This window comes from Lepisosteus oculatus, chromosome 17, assembly GCF_040954835.1.
Source record: "Lepisosteus oculatus isolate fLepOcu1 chromosome 17, fLepOcu1.hap2, whole genome shotgun sequence".
Classification (NCBI taxonomy): domain Eukaryota; kingdom Metazoa; phylum Chordata; class Actinopteri; order Semionotiformes; family Lepisosteidae; genus Lepisosteus; species Lepisosteus oculatus.
The window spans coordinates 17,791,284-17,811,234 of record NC_090712.1 but is presented as its reverse complement, the minus strand read 5'-3'; the positions used below and the strand labels follow the sequence as shown (position 1 = coordinate 17,811,234).

Genomic DNA, 19,951 nt, shown 5'->3' with positions numbered 1-19,951 from the left:
TAGGCCTTGCCGCGCCTCCGAGCTCGAGTGAAAGCGCTGCCGGCCGGGCGGAGAGCCGCGGGCGTGTAGGGGGGGACGGCGGTGACGTGGACCGCGTTAGAAGCGCAGTCCAGTTGCCCCCCCCTCCACTCCATCTTATCCTGTCCGGCCGTGATTCTTTATTATATTCATTTGAGCTGACTCATTTAGCTGGGGTTGGTCTGATGTCATGGCAGGAAAATGAGCCACACGCAAGGGATACAGCGGGCGGGGAGAAAAGGAACTGTTGGTAACTGTCACAAAGAATAAAACGAGATTGTTTTACAACTGCGTTACCCAGCTTGGTGTACGGTTTTTCTTCGAAATCCGTGCAGATGTTTCCCTCTCGGTAGCTCCAGTTGCTTGTCGGCGCTGAAGCCGGTAGCGGCATCTCAGATTATTTTTCAGCAGCATTGGATCAGCTCCCGGGTCAACTGTAACACCTCTCGGACGGAGCACATCAGTGTCGTGACAGATTATACATGTACACCATTCATTCATGTATCTGTTTTTTTTTAAAAAGCTACGCTTTCGGTTTCTATCTCATGCAACTCTTTGAACTAGAAGACGGTTTCTAGTTTATAAGTGGCGGAGTGCCGATTAAATTAAAAAACGAGGGATGTGTCTGAGTGAAGGGGTTGGGTTTGGCACAGGGTGATGACACATGACATTTTAAGTGAGTTTCTGATGACTTTTCGAGCTGTCTCTTTACAGAAAACAGCTTGGAAACGGGGCTAGATCGTCAAGGTGTTGAACTGAACGGAAATGCGGCCTTTTAGAATCGTTTTCGTCTGTTTCGGTTTTTGTTGAGGAAAGTTGGTGATTTTTCAGACTTTATTCCATGCAGACCTGTTGAAGTACTGGTACAATCGGGTTTTAAAAAAAATCATTTTCCAAAAATGATTCCAAAAAGAAAGTTCGAAAATTTGTTTTGGGTCGTATACCATTTTAATAGTTTATCACGCCGTCTGTAACCTCAGAACGTGAGGTTTAAAATTACATGTATAAATTCAAAAAGGAGAGCTTGTTCTTCAGTTTCTGATAGCTTTTCATTGGTTAGTGTTCCCTGGAGAACTGCTGAACATTCTCGTATTTTTGACTCGATTAAACAAGCTTTTATTTCCCACTGCCTGCGATGTAACTAATTTCAGAATGATCATCGTTTGTGGAGAATGTCCCTTGTTGCTGCTTGAATGTTGTGTGTATTTGGGACAAGAGTGGTTAACAGTTCTCTTGGGTTACTGTCCTATTTAATAGTTAACAATAAAGGATCACATACACTGCACAGATGGGAGCCCCTGAATTGCAGTACCTAACTGGGTGACCTGTGTGAGTACCCCCACTATGCAGCAGGTCTGGGAACAGCGCCATCTACTGGTCCACTGGCAAGCACTTGTCATGGCAACCTGGTTTGCCCTAGCAGTGTCCCTTCCCAGTAGTGAGCAGGGCCCAGCCTTGCTTAGCTACCGAGCCCCGATGAGGTCGGGCTGCAGTGTGATGACGCCGCTGGACATGGCAGCTCCCACAGCTCCCTGTTCCATTCCGGCTCGGGAGTCGAACCCGGGTCACCTGCTTGGAAACCAGCTGTTGCGAACCACTAGGCTTATGTCATCAATGATATATTTTTTTTCCCCATTTGCATTCATATGCGAGGGGCCACTCAAGCATCTTGTTTGGGAAGCTTTAAATGCGGGTTGTGTCCTGTTGCTCTGTTACTACCGCTGAAAACCGCTGTATAGCCTTTGTGCTCAGTTACGCAATATGCATCGATGCACTTAAATGTGGTCTCTTGAGAGTCCGCACTGCTCTTTACTATTCAAATTGGTAGCAATTTGAATGCTCTGGGCGCTATCAAGCATTAAACCTGGCGATAACGCGAGCCCCGTGTGTTGAAGCCCAGTGCTGCACAGAGAGGGCGTGGCGAGAGCCCGGAGTCCTGTACTGACCTTCTGCCCCCCCCCGCGCAGGTCTCAGGCCGGCCATGGTGGGCGAGCGCAGGAACGGGAACCTGCTGGTGCAGCTGGGGCCCAGGCTGCAGGCGTACCCCGAGGAGCTCATCCGGCAGCGGCGCACGCACGACGGCCAGACGGAGTACCTGATCCGCTGGAGCGTGCTGGCCGTGGACGAGGGCGGCGGGTCGGGCGGCGGCGGGGGCGAGGCCGGCGGCGGCGGCGGCGGGGTGGGGGGCGGCGGCGGCGGCGGCGGCGGGGGCGGCGGCTCCTCCAGCGACAGCAAGACCGAGAACATTCTGATGTGGATGTCGACGGAGGACGTGTACGCCAACTGCCCCACCCTGCTGGGCAAGCGCAAGAGCGACCCCCAGAGGGCGGTGAAGGAGGAGCAGCCCAGCAGCGAGTTCCCCTCCGACGTCACCTTCGACGAGGTGGAGCTCTGCGACATGAAGAACGACGTGAAGAACCTGGTGCGCCGGGCGCACAAGCAGATGGCCAAGAAGAGCGAGATGGACACCGCCATCAGCATCACGCACACCATCCACGTGCTCAGCGCCTACGCCAGCATCGGCTCGCTGGTGGGCGTCTTCAAGGAGACGGGCGCTCTGGACCTGCTCATGGAGCTGCTGTGTAACAAGGAGCGGCAGACCCGCCGCAGCGCAGGCAAGATGCTCAGAGCCCTGGCCTCGCATGACGCAGGTAAGCCCAGCACACCGCCATCCATCCCTTTCTGCTCCTCTCGCTGGCACGTCCCTTACCGCTACCTGACAACGGCTGGCTTCATTCTTCCCCCCTGGCCACAGCACCGATTAGCCACCCAGGTCCCGACTTGACTTGTGAATCCGTTTTGATTGGATTTTGTTTTTTTCCACGCAGTTTTTTCCCCATTCTCTTTAGGCACGGTTGGTTAGTATTGACTTTTTCCAGTGCCGATGGAGATGGGCTATAAATTATACAGCTGATGTGCAGTATTACAGACCCGCATCTCTAATCTAAACTTCATTATTTTCAGTGAAATTCGCAATACCTGGACTGAAATGTTGTCCTTTTGACTTGTTTAATTATTCTGTAACTTTATTAGTATTGAGGGTGGTGTTGCTTGGTCCTCAGTTGTGCTTTATCTTGCCTTTTTCAGAGTTTCGTTTTCAGCGAGTTCAGGCATTGTAATCACTAGAATGCATCTCTATTTCCAGTCTGTGCTTCTCTCCACAATGCACAGCTACATGGTTGCAGTCTGACCTCTTCTCTTTTAATGTGTTGTTTATTTGTCAGGATGCTGCACACCCATTGTCAGATGAGGCCTTATTTTTTTAAAACCAATCATAGCCGGCTCTGTAGTTTAGAAAGTTTTAAGATCTCTAACCCATGCAAGTATATACTATCTTAAGCTGCCTAAAATACAGATTTAAAATAGGAAGAGGTTTTATTCACGATAAACAATGCAAATCGTGAAAATAAGAAGCAGTAAATTAGTCAGTCACTGTGACCCACAGACTTGCACATTATGACTGTATTCTTGAAAACATAAACATCTTTCATTTCTTTAATTACAGATACTTTAAATACATAACAAAAGATTATTGCATCAGGGCCAGATAGTTCTAATGATGAGTGGGGGTAGCATGTTTTTTTCCATTTACTTGGCCCCAGCTCGTCTGATGTTGATATCTTTTAAAAGCATATTTATAGGTGGATCATTTTGTTTGGCTCATATATCAAGCAACCTTTGAGTTTTAGTAAAGACTAATGAGAAAACTCAGACGAAACTGTCAGTGGAATAGAAACTAGGCTATGTTTTGGATTGTGTTTTTCTTTGTTTTGTTACATAACTGTCACAACAAGCTGTCATTTCTGTCAGTTTTATTTGCTGTAAAAGATTAACTTATTCAGAGGCAAAGGTGCTTTGGCTGCCCAGTAATTCTTACCATGAGAGAGCACTTGCTGTGTTTGGAGCTTGTTAGTGATGGCTGAGAAAACCGCCTAACTGCTATCTCTCATGAGTCAAGAGTTGTTAGGTACTGTATTTCTTTATCTGTAGATAGGATTGATATTATGAGGAAAAATATTTGTGAATTAGTATTGCATAAATTGCAGTTTTATGCTGCATTTTTCCATCTCCTGAAGCTACAGCTAGATTGAATCTTGTGCCTGGTTTAAGAGATGTAGAGGTATTGACAGAATTCTGTGAAGAATGGTTACAACAAATGGCTTTTCACGATTCCTTGTTTGCTCATCACCCCTGTGCTAAAATCAGAATGTTTCCGCATGTTCACAATGCGGCTGCAAGACTAACTTCTCACACTAAGCAAACCCAGTGCTTAACATACAGAGCTCTTCATGATCAAGGTCCTTTCTATTTTCAGGAGCTGCTTGTTCGATTTCTTGCACTGCACACTCTCAGATCTGCAGATTATACGTTTTTCTAGCACAACCATTTGCAAAGTCTAGTGCAAGAGTTTTGCTGTCGTCCCTTCTGTTTGTTTAAGTACATTGTACACCAGGCAGACCAGCACTCTTCAAGAGAATTTAAGTGTAAGTTAAAAGCATTATTGGAATGCAGTTTTAATCAATTTGAGATGTATTTGCAAGTATGTATGTGTTGTTTCATGTGGTTTCAACTCTGTAGCTCTGAGTAGCAATGACCTAAAGAGTAGCTGATGAAAATAAACTTGCTTCGCTGCAGCCTCTGATACTTTCAGTGCTTTGCCATTGTATGTCATCTGGTGTGCGATTTATCAGGGAGTAGTTCACATTTGTTGTTTTGGAGAATGTTTGAGAACCTTGGACTTGAGTGAATTTTAGTTGGATCAGAATTCTTTAGTAATGAAGCATCTGTCCTCTAAACTGAGAAGGAGGAGGGCACATGGCCTGTCAAATCTTCATTATCAATTGTAGTTTGCCAAACTGGGAAAGTATGTGGCATCGGTTGAAATGACTAGTCATCTGAAGATTAATTGGAATTGATCTCTAATTGGAGGGGACAGCCTGTGTTTAAGCAGCAGCAGTGTCTTGATTAAATGCCTTGCTTCTTAACCATAAGCAATAGTTTGCACATTCACATGTTGTCAGCATGATGTAAAATTGTAGACATTCCTTTCTGTAAAACAGAAACTATACTGTCTCTGTTGGGGGAAATGAGATTTTCAGTTGGCCAACAATGAGATCAGATCGTGTTATTCTAATGCTGAGGTGCAAACCTGCCTTGTGAGAAGGGTCATCATTCCATTTTATCTGTTTTTGAAATGTCTTTTGCATAATTATCTAGCCAAGAAAAATACCAGTTCTCATACCATTCATGCAAACAGACTACAGAAGCCAACTGACAATGTGCATGTCTGCTGTTTTGAATTTTAATTGGTCTACCTCATAGTTTTTTAGGAAAACCCATGAACTATGGGAAGCCTTCTTTTTTAATTTAGTATGTTTGTGTTCCACCCTTTGGCAAAGAACACATTGCTCTGAAAAAATAATTTAATGTGCAATACTGTTGTGATCAGCCAATTTTCAATTAACCACTCATAATGCATAGTGTACTGCATGTGCTGTACATCTTTGAGGAACACGGAAAATTTGTGGCTTTCAGACATTTGGAGAGACGGTTTCTTAAAATTCCCCTGTGCTTGCTTCTCGCCAATGTGTTACCCTCTTTCACATCACCACTGAAGTGAAATCTGAAAGTGGTGACTTCATTTCCTTTTCTTAATATCTGTTTGCTCTGTTACAAATGGTGAACAGTGCACTAGATAGCAGTAAGGGTCCTGTTATCCTGATCGGAGTTGGTACTGCATCTCTGGTTTAGATCTGAGGTGGTGATGCTGTTGCTATTGCAAAGGTGAGGTTCTGTACCCACATTGCTCCAGCAAATACACTGGTTTGAGTATATACCACAGTTTTTACATAAAGACATAATTTAATCTCTTTATTTTGTTAAAAACATCAATCAAGTAAAATGAATTTATTAAAACATCATACACTGTCCTCAGATCTGGAACATGCAGACAACTATAGTCTGTCAGTGTGTTGTTTGTATTTCATATAACAGATACACAATCCAGAAAGCATTCTTCCTGCTCAGACTGCATGGACAGCTAACCGTTGTTTTTGATGTGATTGAAAGCACATTTATTCATTTAGAGATCAACTTATTTGTGACTGAGGGGGGGGCATTAGCTGATTATTTTTCAGATGTCGCTGTTTATATTCTGACCTTAACCTTTCTCGTCTGATCACAACCCAGTCGATCACATTCAGCAGATGGGTCTCTCCAATCAGCTGTTTCACATCTGCAAAACATGTCATCTTTGTTACCTCTTACCAGTACTACTACTTCCAGGAAAAACAAAATACCAATAACATAGTGAAAAGTAGCAAAAGATCTCAACCTATAGGTAGTATCCAGTGTGCTGGCAAAACATTTTGCGATAGTCATGCAAATACGCTTTTCCCAATATTACTAGTCAGGCTTAGACAAAACCAAACTGACCATCATGTTTCTAAAAGTAAAATGTAACTGTAACCTAACTGAACTGAAATTGCCAAAGCACATCTCTAGCAGATACCCCAATAATTCATGGCTTGGTAGATGAATTTTCCATTGGGGTGGCATACAGAGTTGCAGAAGAGATCTTTCTCATTCCTCTGACGTGTGAAAGTCAGACTTGAAGCTGTTTATGGTCTTGGCTTGTGCACTTGATATGGCCATCTGTATTTTGTAGTTTGAAGGTGATCTCTTTCTTTCTCGGGCACTGAGCCATCTTCAGGGAGTATTTCAGATATTTGCATATGCACGTTTGATATTATAGCTTGTGGTGAAAAGTGGGGAGGTTTTACACTGTGCGTATCACAAATCTACCAGATCAAATCTCTAGTCCTTTAAGCTTACTTTTCACTGCAATTAATAGGTTTTGCATACACATACAGTAGTCTAGCACTGAGAGAACTCGCTTGTTGAAAATGTTAACAAACATTTAATTATGTTATTGTTCCAGCAAATACTTAGAAAAAGACTGAAGTTTCCAAGAGGTGTGCTTCGAAACTGAAAAACGCATTAATTCACAACTTCACATGAGCCACTCTCAATAACGTGGGCACCTTTCCCGCATTTATGATAAGAGTGTTACAGGCTTGTTTGCGTTGCTGGCTCAGTGGAGGGTTTTGAAAAGGGGGACTTAGGCCTGTAATCTTTAAGAGTTTTAAGAGGGTTTTATTGTCGATATACGTGCACCTGATTTTTTCAGAGGTTTAGTTATTTGCTAGGTGAGTTGGTTTCACATGAAAGAAATGACCGGTTATCTGAAACGTGTTCAGGCTCTTCAGTCTGGTTGGTGATGTCAGGCCTGGGAGGCAGTCATGCTGTTGTGAGTCATGGCGGGGGGGGTCAGTAAGTGTGCCATCTCCACCCATCTCCGTGATGATTCATTCCTGAATCAGTTCTGTCCATTGCAGTCCTGAAGCCCACACTCCTCTTGACTCCAAGTCAGTTACAGGAAATATGCATCACCAGTTAGACTTTCAAGTTTGACACACCCAGCTTTTGCCCAAAGGGCTCATAAAACGTGGTCAAGACTTTACTGGGTAGTTTTATTTGAAATGGAATAGGTCACTTTTTTAATAGAATATTTATGAAATATAAAAAATATTTATCTTAAAAAGTGTCAGTATCATAATTTTACCAAAACCTTTTGCGTATGAAGGAATTAGAATTCATCTGAAGCTGGTTATTCATTTTAGTCGGCATTCCGATTTCCTTAACCTGTAAACAAAATTGTTGTTTTTTTCACCATCTACACTAGATTGTTTCACGGTTCACTCGGCAAATTCCGGTGTTGTGCTTTTCAATAAACATAACAGCCAATAAGCTCTTTGATCTTGAAATCCAGATTTCATAGGTGATCCTGTTTCCTAATCCTTTTAACCCACATTTACCTGCAGTTCACTAATTGATGTATGTGGCTGTGCAGTTGTCCCGTTCAACACTTGACAAAAACAAGCAACAGTGTTCTTTTCAACAGAACATGAATAATGTAATGTACAATCACATTTATGATATGACTAATGGTTAATAATGATAAATCATGCTCACTTGGCGACATTCATTTTGTTATCTTGGGGTCTGGCAAAATGCACCGACTGCTAATTGCCTTTTGGTGGGAATTATGTTGTGTAACGTTACTACGAAAGGATGGTTGAGCACACAGAAACGCGACCAAAGGGAAACGGATCGGATTACTATTTCATGCAGCTTGGTCCGTTTCAATTTCTAAGAGCTCCAGGCTCTTACATGTAAGTCTTTATCACGTTGTTCATACTTCCTGCTTAGAAATGTAAACATGAAATTTTTTTTCACTTTCACCACTGCGTTGTGTACAGGAGGCTGCACTTCATAGACCTGGGAAAACAGTTTGTGACTGGGATGACTGGGGTCCTTGAGAATGGACCTGGCCTTCTTCAGACATCTAGCTGTCGTAGATCACATTGCATCACATTGTCGTAGAAGAGCATGAGCATGCTTTGAAGAAGGCTGTGTGCTTGCAGTACTCTGTTAAGCTCTTGGACGATGATCTGTGAATCTGATCTGAAAAACCAGACACTATAAATGCCCACAGAGCAATAAAGCCCATTTTCGGTATACTTTCTTTGTTTCAGTTCACTTTCATTTTGTAGTGGAATTACAGAATAATTGAATATAGGTGGAAAAACAAAACCTCCTTACTCCAAGCCTTACATAAAGCCTTTATATAAAGAAAAGTATCAGCCGTTACATGTGAAAGCTCTTGGCTTAAACACAGTTTCACAAAACAAGTGGGAACAGCAGCAATATCCTGAAAGCTCAATTGCTGATATACCAAACATAAAATTGCATAAGAGTTCACTATTTTCGGATCTGTAAAATTCCCATCATTGTCATTCATAAATCTCAATTACAGGTATCTGTAATTACAGGTTTTGCCTGTCCAACCTTCTGTCTTTGAGCAGCTGTTGATTTCAACACATGTCCAGCAACAAGCATGCATTAGGGAAAATGTGGGGAATCGTGTTAAATTGAGATGATATCCGAACTGGAGCAAGTGATTGGTCCATTAAGCCCTGTGGTCCAGACATCACCAGTTCAGGTTTATTATATGTCATCATTTTATCTTTATAGGTGACTTAACGTTAACGTGACCAGGATTCCCCAAGCAGTGGCACACAGTTCACTGAATATAGCTGAGTTTGGTTAAGTTAAACTCTGCCTGAGTGCTGTTTATCACAAGACCAACTCGGTCTTTATGCAGTGTCTGTTTGCAGTGAAAATGCGTAGAAGATTTGAAAGAACACAGAACCAACTAGGTTTTTTGCTTCCTGTGCTAACGACTTACAACCTCTGGTTATATCTAACTGGGAGGTGTATGAAGAGAAGAGTAATTGGACATTTTCTTTTGCAGCTGAGAACTTTCCTTCAGTTTTCACACAGTTGTGAGATACATTTACAAAACTAGAATGAAAGCACAGTTTGACTTATCCATCTTAGTGGTTTTCAGTATGTCATAGCATAGATTTTCATATCTATAAAATCTTATATCTATATTTTTGTCTAGAAGGGCTAAATGGAGATGCATTCTTTCAAGTTCTTAAAATCTGTCCTGAAGCAAAACAAGGGCAAGCCATAGGTTTTTTTTTCTTCTTAAAATGTGCAGCACAGTGCAGTGGTATCCTGCTAGCGAGCCTCTCCCTGCCGCTTGCCCAAGTACCCACTACCAAGCATCCACACTCGGCATGGCGTGTCGATGGACAAGCTAATCATGAAGACGGAGAAAGTGCAGGCATCCACTGGATAGAGAGGAGGGATTCATGTTGTTTATCTTAAGGAATTGCTATAAGTTTGATTGCTATTATTTCTTTTAGCTGATCAATTTTAATTTAACTTAAAAACAATGCATTATAACTTCAATAAGTAATTCTGCCCTTATATATGTCTTTAAAGCATTGGGTACTGTATACTGTTGTATAATGTGATGGTATAGGAGTGGACTAGATGCAAATTTGGCTGTTTGTGATGGTTCTCTGCACCGAACCCTTGAGAATGTTGAGCCCCTACAGTATATTTACTTTGTGAAAAAAAAAGTAAATATACTTTAATTTTGTATTCTTTAATGCAATAATATTGTGCGTCTCAATGTGATGTGATATTTGCATGGGTTTTAGTTTCAACATGATTTTATAGTCCTCATTTACCGCTTTTAAATTGTGGTATTAAAGCAAGTTTGATTTAGGGTTGTTAGAAATTTAAAATAAGTCAGTGTAGTGCTTACGTATTATTGGCATTTTCTTCTGTTCACAAGGGTATCTGTACTTTGTTAGGATTATTTGTTTTTTCACTGTCTGGCTGTGCTCTTTTGCATGTGTGCAGTTAGTCTTGAGCAGTATGGGTGGTTGATCTCTTACAGATTTGCCTTTCTTTCTTTAGGGAGTCGTGCTTATGTCCTCCTGTCCCTCAGTCAGCAAGATGGCATTGAGCAGCACATGGATTTTGACAATCGCTACACCCTCCTTGAGTTATTTGCTGAAACCACCTCTTCAGAGGAGCATGGCATCTCTTTTGAGGGCATTCACTTGCCCCAGGTAACAGCCTCATCACTGTGAAAACAGCAAGTAGACGTTGGCGTATTGCTCTGTGTATATTAATGTGGACGTGTCAGTCTGAATATGTCACGAAAATGATTTTTTAAAATTTAAATATTTGGGATTTTAAATTAAACTGGGTTTGATGAAAATCTTGGCATGCCCATCCAAAATATGCCCACTGCATTGTGTTAGTGTTACTTAATGCATGCAAGACTTCAGGGTTTATATAACTGGTAAATCAGATGTGTTTCTGGGGTAGGAAGAGGTGTTGATGTTGCTCTGTCTGCATCTGCAGATTCCGGGGAAGCTGCTGTTTTCGCTGGTGAAGCGCTACCTGTGTGTGACGTCGCTCATGGACAAGCTGAACAACAGCGGGGTGGAGCAGAGCTCGGAGCGGCAGGACTGCGCCTCCGCCCCGCACCTGACGGAGCAGTCCCGCGCGCAGCGGGAGTTCGAGTTCACCATGGCCATGGCCAACCTCATCTCCGAGCTGGTCCGCGTCATGGGCTGGGACCGCAACCGGCAGCCCATCCCCGCCGCCCTGCTGGCCTCGGCCGAGGAGGAGCAGCAGAAGGTCATCCGCTCCATCTTCCAGCCCCGCAGCACCCCGTCCCCCACCATCCTGGCCGCCTCGCCGCCCAAGAAGAAGGCGGCCAACGGCTTCAAGACGCGCACCGACTTCGCCAGCCGCTCCGCCTACGTGGAGTACGTGCAGGACAACCTGAAGAGCGGCATGCTGGTCCGCATGCTGGAGGACTACGAGGAGGTCAGCGCTGGGGACGAGGGGGAGTTCAGATACAGCAACGACGGCTCGCCTCCGGTACAGGTGCGTGGTCCCCGCGCCTGATCTTGTCAGATGGCTACAGCCGAGAAAGTCTTACTGTTTTCCAGGATTTGTAAGATGAGCATTTGGATATGTTTTTCTGCTTTTTTTTTCAGTTCTTTCCTACCCTAAGGTTTTACATTTTCAGGGGTCTTGTCATCTCTGGTTGCCAGGACCTTCAGCAGTCCACTGGCTCCTAGCTTAGTGAGCCGAGACTTGCATCATGCAGTTTCTAAAGATTCCTACATTGTCAGGAGCTTCAGCAGTGCAATATGCTTCCAGGATTTCACTATGTAAAGACGTTTCTGCTGTTTTCTGTCCCAATTACTATTAAACTATTTTCGTTTTGTGTTGTGGAGGGCGTGTGTTTTTGGTCTTAATGAAGGCCCTTGGATTGGCATGGTCAAGACCTTTTGAGATTTTAAATACGTGAATTCAGTTGCTACGGAATTGCATTAAGCTGTCAAGCAGTACAGGTCAGTGGATACATTCTTGGTACGTGCATCTGAGGTTGTGTGTTTCACACCTTGAGTCAAGTTCTTCGGGAGTCTGGGACCAGCTACTCAAAGCTGGATGTGTTGATCAGCTCAGTTTGCCTCTAGTGAACAAACTGGCTTCTTAAAGCGAATAGCATTCTCTTATTTGTTCTCATTCTTGTTCTTATGCTTTCGAGTGGGATTAAAGTACTTTTCCACTTAAGGGACACTATTCCAAATAAAGCTTGAGTGAAAGAGTGTATCTTTTATGATTACGTTTTCTGAAAGTATATATTACAGTAAGTATTAAGGAGCCTACTTTCATTGCAAGCTGATTTGAAATCGATGATTTATCATTTTAGAAGGATTGTGGCTAGGTTGCTGATCCGATTACCTGTAGGCTATACCAGACCTCCGCAGCTCTCCTGTGTGAAGTTGATATACCTAGAAATGTGCTTTTCTCTGTAATAAAGAAAAGGATTATTGGTCTCACTTGGTACCATACTAAAATTTCTCAAAAGGGTACTGTCTACTCTTAAATCTTTCCCATTATGTGCCTGTTAGTCCAATATCAGTTGTTTATTAATTTGTTCTTTATCATTATTAAGTGATTCTTTATTGAAAGATTTGGATTGAAGGTCCAAATGGCTCATAATTTTCTACGACTATAATTTGCATAAAGAAAGCTAACAAGATTCCTAGAAAGCATCAGTATCATCTAAATGCTTGCTGAACAATCTATTAGAATAGTTTTTAGTAGGAATTTTAAGGTGCTTTTGCACCTTGAAAATTCATCCACAACTTTTTCAGAAAGTTTAATAGTATACTTTTTTTAGTTCCATTTTGGAAAATGACTTGTGAAGTCCCGTGTTTCATAGTAAGGCCAAGCAGTGCCATTCACGATTAGCTCAAGTCATTTAGTTCTCTCTGGCTTATAGCCATTTCAGATTTATGATCTAACTGGGGCAAGTCCCTGGTAGGGACTCTCATTTAAACATTTTTATACATTAAGAAACCACTTGACCTTTCAGATGCCCAGCAAAGGTTTTGATTAATCTCTCTTGATAGTCAGCTGTGAGTGACCTCAGATTGGGATGTTTTCTTCAGGCTAATGAAATACACATTTTATTTTTATGTTATATAACTTATCTCTTATAGATTCCTGTTAAGTTATGGGCATTTCTAATGCCAGCCTGCTTGTCCAGTATCAGATTTTTCAATATTCCCAACTTGATAGAAAGTGTTATGGAGAAAGTGGGGACCTACTTTACCATCAGGTTTGAGCCCCCCCGTTTTCCCTCCTGTGTTGCCCCAGGTGTACTGGAATTCCCTGTCCAGGACGTACTGGGTGCACTGGCACATGATCGAGATCCTGGGCAGCGGCAGCAGTGGGCAGGCGGAGAAGGAGGCTCAAGAGAAGGCCTCCTCCCTCACGGAAACCCTGAAGCTCACCACAGGTAAGAGCACCAGCGAGACAGCCTGCCCCGTCTCGGCTTCACGCCACTGGAGTCCTGCGGGTCTCAGGACAAGCAGGCTCATCAGGGGCGTAGAGCCTTTGAGACTTAGATTTTTACCGAGCAAGACGTGAATTTTAACGTTTTCTAATCGTGGACAACATTTCTGTGTACCTGTGTGGGGGGGGGAAACAGGCACGTCTTTTCTGTGGCCCGTGATTGCAGTGATCTATTGATGGGTTTATTATTTGGTATGTGAAGAATATTTGTGAAATGACAGAGTTGTCGAGGCCCAGGGGAAGTCGATGGGTGAACATGAGGGCGAGGGGTCACGTGGTTTGGTGGTCATGTTGCCTTTGCGCTCAGATTCTTCTCGGAAACAATTACGTCAAAATAAGCACACAGAGCCACAGCTAGGTGGTCTGTCAAGACTGTTCAAGGCACGTAGCTACATAAAACATGATGACTGTGAGCTACGCAAATGTCAGTGAAGCTCAGTTGATATATTTACATCTTCCAGTATTTATCTGTGGAAGCATATAGAAGACTTGCAATTCTTCCCAGAGCATGTGTTTTCTGTCTGATATAATGTCCGTGTTCGTATTCAGTTTAGTGTAATATCTTTGATTGTGACCTTTGAGAAATGCAAAACTTATAATTCCTCACAGTGCAGGGCCATGACCTTGGACATTTGACCTTGATTTTGAACAGGGTCATGATTAGGCATAGCAAAGCCATGAGGATAGTAAAACAGTTCTTACACATTGTTCTTTTCATTCATTGTTCTGTCCGTTCTTTAGAAGCCTAACTGTGATATCGCTTTATTAGAGTATTTTATAACTGCATCATTTGTAGCTGCTTTTTAGCTTCTATATGTGTGAAAATCCAAATAATTAATATACATTCTTTGCTTTAAACCCTACACTAACTTTGCTGCAGCATTGCTTCGATATATTTCGTGACAAAACGTGCTTGGAAGCATCAGAATTCTGCTTGCAGGTCTGCTTAAGTTAATGAAGTTTTATTGAGGAAGTTCCTGAAGAGTGTTCCTTCTTTTCTGGCGGTGCTTGGCAGTGAGTCAGATGTTCTTCTACAAGCCTCCTGGCGGTCTGTATTCGTTGCCCTACCTGGCAGAAGGGACAGGGGAGCACAGCGGGGCTCTGAGCCGGGCAGAGTGGTGGGAAACGCTCTTCTTTGTCAAGAAACTCGAACCAAAGCAGCAGCAGGAGGTCAACAACATCATCCAGCAGAGCCTGGATGAGCAGGTGAGCGCAGTTTCCTCCTGGTGACCTCTTGGGGGGGGGGGGGGAGGGGGGAACAAAACCCAGCTATTTTTTTTATTTTAGTTTTCTTTGCCTTCTCTTTTGTGCATGTCCTGTTGACTAACATAAGCTGTACGTGCAGTTCTTTTGAGTTAATCCCAGTGGTCATGTCTGTGCCCGTGCTTCGAACCCATGCTGTGATCGTAATGACTCGGTGTTGCCTGTGTGTGTTTTAGCTGGCGGAGATCGATGATGCAACTCTGATTCAGCTGTCCGTGCCGGTTGAGGTAGCTCAGAAGCTGTTGCAGTATCTGACTCAGAACTTACAGGCCTCCTGCCTCAGTGACCTCCAGAGCTCGCACGTCTACATCAAGCACTACTTGCGCAAGGGTGGCCTGGAGCAGGACCGCCTCAACGGGCCCCTCAGCCCCATTGACCTAGGAGATGAGGGCACCTCCTCTTCGTCCCTGGGCAGCTTGGGCTCTGTCTCCAAGAAGCCCAAGAAGGAGATTATTCACGATGCCACCAGCTCGTCCAGCTCCTCCACCTCTTCCAAGCCCGAGAGCGAGCTGCCGAAAGACGACGAGCTAAAGTATCCTGAAGACATGGAGGAGAAAATGAAAGGTGTGCTGATGTTTTCTTATTTTTATGTGAAGGATTCGGCTAATATTTTTAAAGATTATATGCCAAGGAAAAAAATGTCCTTTCTGCGATTAAACTGATTTAACTTGAGAGTTTATTTTTCAAAATCATTGCTCGGTTCAGTTTATCAGAAAAGCAGAGGAAATGACTGCAATCCACGCTGATGAATTGGCTGCGAAATCAGTTTTAACTTAAGTGCACAGGCATCAAAGATGCCCAAAAACTTGGTTGATGTCCTTGTTCCGTGATACTGGTCTAAAGTCTGCCATTGGCAAAGCTTAGACTAAACCTCGATTCATGAATGACTTTCACATTTTGTCAACAAAATTCCCTTCCTTTGTCCAATGTTGCTGTGCAGCATTTTTATTAGTAAGGATTTCTCCATGATAAGGCCCACTGCAGGCACTGCAAACCTCAGATTGCCAGACGCCTTCAGACTATTATCCTACTAATTGGCCTGTGTTGAGCCCCAGTTGTCGACATTTGCTGAAGCTCTGGACAACTGAAGCTGGTTGAGGAGGTGTTAAAGATGAGCGTTCTGCTCCTGTCTGCTGTGTTGACACATGCCCACATGCTGGGCAGACATTTACAGGACCTGCAACCAAACTGCTTCATCATTCCAGGCACAGTATTTGGCATGTGAATTGCAGAACTACTGTGGTCTTTTAATAGGCTCAGGGCATATTCATGATGACATTCTCACACACAATGTGATAGCCCATGGATTTGGGCATTTTTCACACTGGAAAAACTACACTAACAAAGCCATTTATTCTGACACCAAAACACTCCCAAGTTGTTCATTTTTAATTGAAGTTTTTGACAAAAGTGACTTGAGGATTTTTTTCATTGAATTTCAGGAGGCTTTCTTGGGTTTTTTTCTTGTGTCTTTTTGTCACAGGCGATTATACAGTCTCTCATATTTGTAATTGTCAGAAAGTTTGTATGTGTAGAAATTGTCAGAGGTAATGTTTTTAAAATCATAACAAAACAAAAAATCACTAGACAGACATCGTGTCCTCTTTGTGCCACTCTGCCTCGGTGTGCAGTGTTCAGTAGTCCGAAGATCCAGGGTAAGAAGAACTGTCTGGAGAAGTTGGGTGAAGTGGCAGACATCATGAAGAAGAACAGCTCAGACACGGCTCAGCAGCTCGCTGGCCTGAGGTTCCTCACCAAGATGCTGGAGGAGGACAGCAGCCAGGAGAGAAGCACTCTGAGAACAGACTCTGCCCAGACCATCCGGTAAGGCCCTGGAGTGATCACAGTTGTCCTGTCCATCCTGGAGCATTTGCAAGGAAGGCAAATTGCAATCTTCTCCTCAAACAAGCCTGTTTACTTCTTTCTGACAGCTTTCTGAAGAGGAGCTATAAGTGAGGCTTGGCCATCTTTTTACCGCTGCACAGTTTTACCACTGGCAGTTAATGGGCTTATCACGCTAGGGTATTCATGCGTGCAGGTTTTGCAAGATCAGGTTCAGAAACCTTGGTTTAAAAGAAGCAAGTCACATTTGGAGTTCTACATTGTCGGCATACTTCACATTACTAACTAGGTTCTCAGATCATTTATTATAAAGGTGTCCAGTTCCGCTCCTGGAGGGCAAGTGTTTCACTGGTTTTCCAGGTCTCTTTAGAGCAGCAGCACTAGAAGAGCTGGGAAAAGCTGTTACATTTGTCCAGTTAAGCCAGTAACCATTTGATATAGGTTAAGAGCTACGCTGGGATAAAACCCCACAGATACACTGGTCTTGATGCACCACAATTAAACACCCCTGAATTAGTAGAATCTGAAGTTGTACATGATCTCCTTTCTTCACTGACATGAAGTGACATGCAGGCTGTATTGACAGGGCCCTCAGACCATCAACCCAGTGAGGAATTCACAGACCCAGAACCGTTCTCTTCTGGTGCATCCTTTCCAAGTCAACTCCCTTTCTGTTCCCAGGATCATGGATTGTCAAAGATGACGTCTCTGTTTTACAGGATGACCCTTCAACTGGAACCTTTTTTCCAGACCCTACAGTCATCTCGTGTAGCTGACCTCCTAATCTGTGCACCCTTCTTGTCCACAGGTCCGTTAGCCACCCACAGCTACTTTTCACACCAGACATCTTTTCCTGTAACAGAAGCCGCTGCATCGCCTGCACATATGCATCTAGTTCTCCAGAAAAACATCAGAAGCCAGGATGATCCTTAAACTTGGATCACACTTTCCAAGTTCTCTCAATTGCAGACCGTTTTTTTCAACCCTCTCGATCCATTTACAGATTTCAGTTTTTCGCACCTCTTCTCCAGACCTCCTTTGTGTGCACACACTCATTTGTGTGAGCATTCTCACCTACTCTGTCCTTTGCGCTCCTGTAACTTATATTCCCATCACCTTTCTTACACCTGAAGAAGGTTCAACAGCCAAAATGTTTCTTATGCTTTTCAGAATGCATTTAAAATTGTACTTGTCCCGTTATCTTTTCTATGTTTTACAGCAGTTTCACATTAAAAGGGAAATGCTAACTAATGTGTGTCTAGGGAACAGTGTGATGTACGAGTTTTGCATTGAAGGAGCAGGACAGTGTAGCTTAACTCTTGATCGCGCTCTGTCGTGTGTCCAGGGACAAAGTGCTGAAGATGCTGGTGGACATGCTGACCAATCAGCTGAAGGAGAAGGTGGTGAGTGCCCTGCGGCTGATCCACGCCCTCATGCTGAAGTACGAATGGAGGGTCACCTTTGCCACCGAGGGAGGTGTGAAGGCCATCCTGTCCTGCATGCAGGAGCACTCCAGCTGTCCTCCAGTGCAGCAGGCAGCCCTAGCGGTAGGTCACCCAAGTGCTTTCGGTATCCCCTTTGTTCTTGTGCCCTGTGTTTTATTTTGTCATTGAGCAAAAGTTGTTTTTTTTCTAGCACAAATTGGTGCTTTTGGTGTTATTTTTAATCACTTATGCCATCCTCTTTCTGTTACCTCTGCAAAGCTGATTGCCACTGCTGCAGTGTTTTAAAAACATTAACCTGAAGTATCAAAAATGCATTGCATTAAGAACGGAATATGTAGGGGGAAAAAAGTGACTTTTTCCCTAGTCTGATTTTAGTAAGTTATGTTCCTGCAACTGAAAAGCCATGTGTTGTATGAATTTACCGGTTTTCCCTTTGCCTGCAGGCTTTGAAAGTCATTACTGGTGCCAGCAAGCATGACATTCGCAGCATAAGCAGTTGCCCTCCCCTCTCCGAATCTGGGGCTCAGATGATGCTTGAGATCTTCGCCAGTATTGGCTCAGCTACCCCTGAGGGCTCTAAGGGTCTCCTTGGTGTCATTCCAGCTGCCGTTGAGCTCATGTTGAACACATCCGGGTACGTAAAAAAAATGGAAATCAATTCCTGCTTTTTTGTCTTGTTATGATCAGTTTTTTTAAATACAGGCATTAATGTAGTGTTTCATTGGAGATAGTCTGTATGGATTGTTAGATGTAGCTGTTTGCCTTTGTTGCTGGTGCCACCCAGCTCATATCCATTCTTCAAATCGATCTTGTGTTCACACTTTAAAACAACACCGTTTCAGCAGGAATGTTGACTCTTCATCTTTCTTTTCCCCCAGGTGTACCTATGCAGTGCGCAATGGCCTTCTTGTCATCATTGCCCTGATTACAAACCACAAAAGCCTGGCTGAGCAGCTGGTGGCCTCTGATGTCTTCACAGTCCTCAACCACTGTGTTGGGAAGAAATGCATCTCGGCCTCCAGCCACGAGAGGATGCTGGCTATCATAGCCCTCAACCACATCTCCATGGTCCACAAGATTGAGAAGAAAGGTACCGATCCTCATCCTCAACCTGGCTTAGTCTTGGTAAACGGACAACCTGAAGTTAAAAAAAAAAGTAGCTAATTCTTCAAAAACCTATAAAGAACATGCCATTTTTACCTGCGTATATAAATATAGATACTTTAAGTACTGTATATCAAATACCTATGGATGCAATCTTTTTTTTTCCTTAGGATTCATGAAGCCTGCCTCCAAATCATAAGCATATTTCTCCTATATATTAAGTGTGGTGTAGAGTTTTAAACTTGCTATGATCTTTTATTTAACTCACAAGGATTATTTTTCACAACTCAGTCTTATTGATGCATGTGAGCTAAAGGCCCTGTAATCCTGTTTGCATTTGACTTGGAGAATTCAGAACAACTGGTGGGGTAAACTAAAAATGGCCAGACTCTGATGGGGCTTGCCTGATTTGTTTATTTGATTTATTCCCAAATGCTAAAGAGCCTCTTGGATGTCCTGGGTTATTAGAATCCACTGTCGCACGTTTTGACAACAAGGTGAGCACGAACTGTAAGCAGTTTTACTGTAGTGATGGAAGTTTCGCTCACCAGATCCACTGCGATCTTGCTGTGCTTTTTCCAAAACCCAACAACCTGTAGATGGTTCGATAACCTGTGCAACTTTTCAAGTTGAGTATAACATCCAAATGAAGAGAGATGTGTGACCTGGAGAGAAGAAATTCTTAAATATTTGCTCTATATAGTGTGCTTGACCCCAGTAAAAACACAACCATTATTCTCCTTATCTTTTATTTGCCTTACTGCTATGATAGGATGCACTACGACACGTTATGTGGTTCTTTCCACTCTTTAAGATGATTTAGTGTGGAAGATTATTTTTCTGTCGGCGGTTGTTAACTAGACCAGTTCTGCTGAGCACAGTATATGAAACCTGCCATTTCACTAGGAATA

At 43.3% G+C, this 19,951-nt stretch overlaps 1 protein-coding gene across 4 annotated transcripts in view; it reads left to right on the top strand.

The window, feature by feature from the left end:
• The window catches only part of LOC102683267 (cullin-9), a 40,719-nt gene that overhangs the window by 217 nt on the left and 20,551 nt on the right, over window positions 1-19,951 (top strand). For all 4 annotated transcript variants that reach the window (XM_069179871.1, XM_069179870.1, XM_069179869.1 and 1 more), the window contains exons 2-11: window positions 1,986-2,669; window positions 10,417-10,571; window positions 10,870-11,400; window positions 13,189-13,330; window positions 14,402-14,592; window positions 14,826-15,213; window positions 16,281-16,473; window positions 17,837-18,038; window positions 18,380-18,570; window positions 18,815-19,026. In XM_069179871.1, coding sequence (XP_069035972.1) covers window positions 2,000-2,669; window positions 10,417-10,571; window positions 10,870-11,400; window positions 13,189-13,330; window positions 14,402-14,592; window positions 14,826-15,213; window positions 16,281-16,473; window positions 17,837-18,038; window positions 18,380-18,570; window positions 18,815-19,026 — 2,875 coding nt within the window. In that variant the 5' untranslated portion in view covers window positions 1,986-1,999. The remainder of the gene's footprint in view (window positions 1-1,985; window positions 2,670-10,416; window positions 10,572-10,869; window positions 11,401-13,188; window positions 13,331-14,401; window positions 14,593-14,825; window positions 15,214-16,280; window positions 16,474-17,836; window positions 18,039-18,379; window positions 18,571-18,814; window positions 19,027-19,951) is intronic.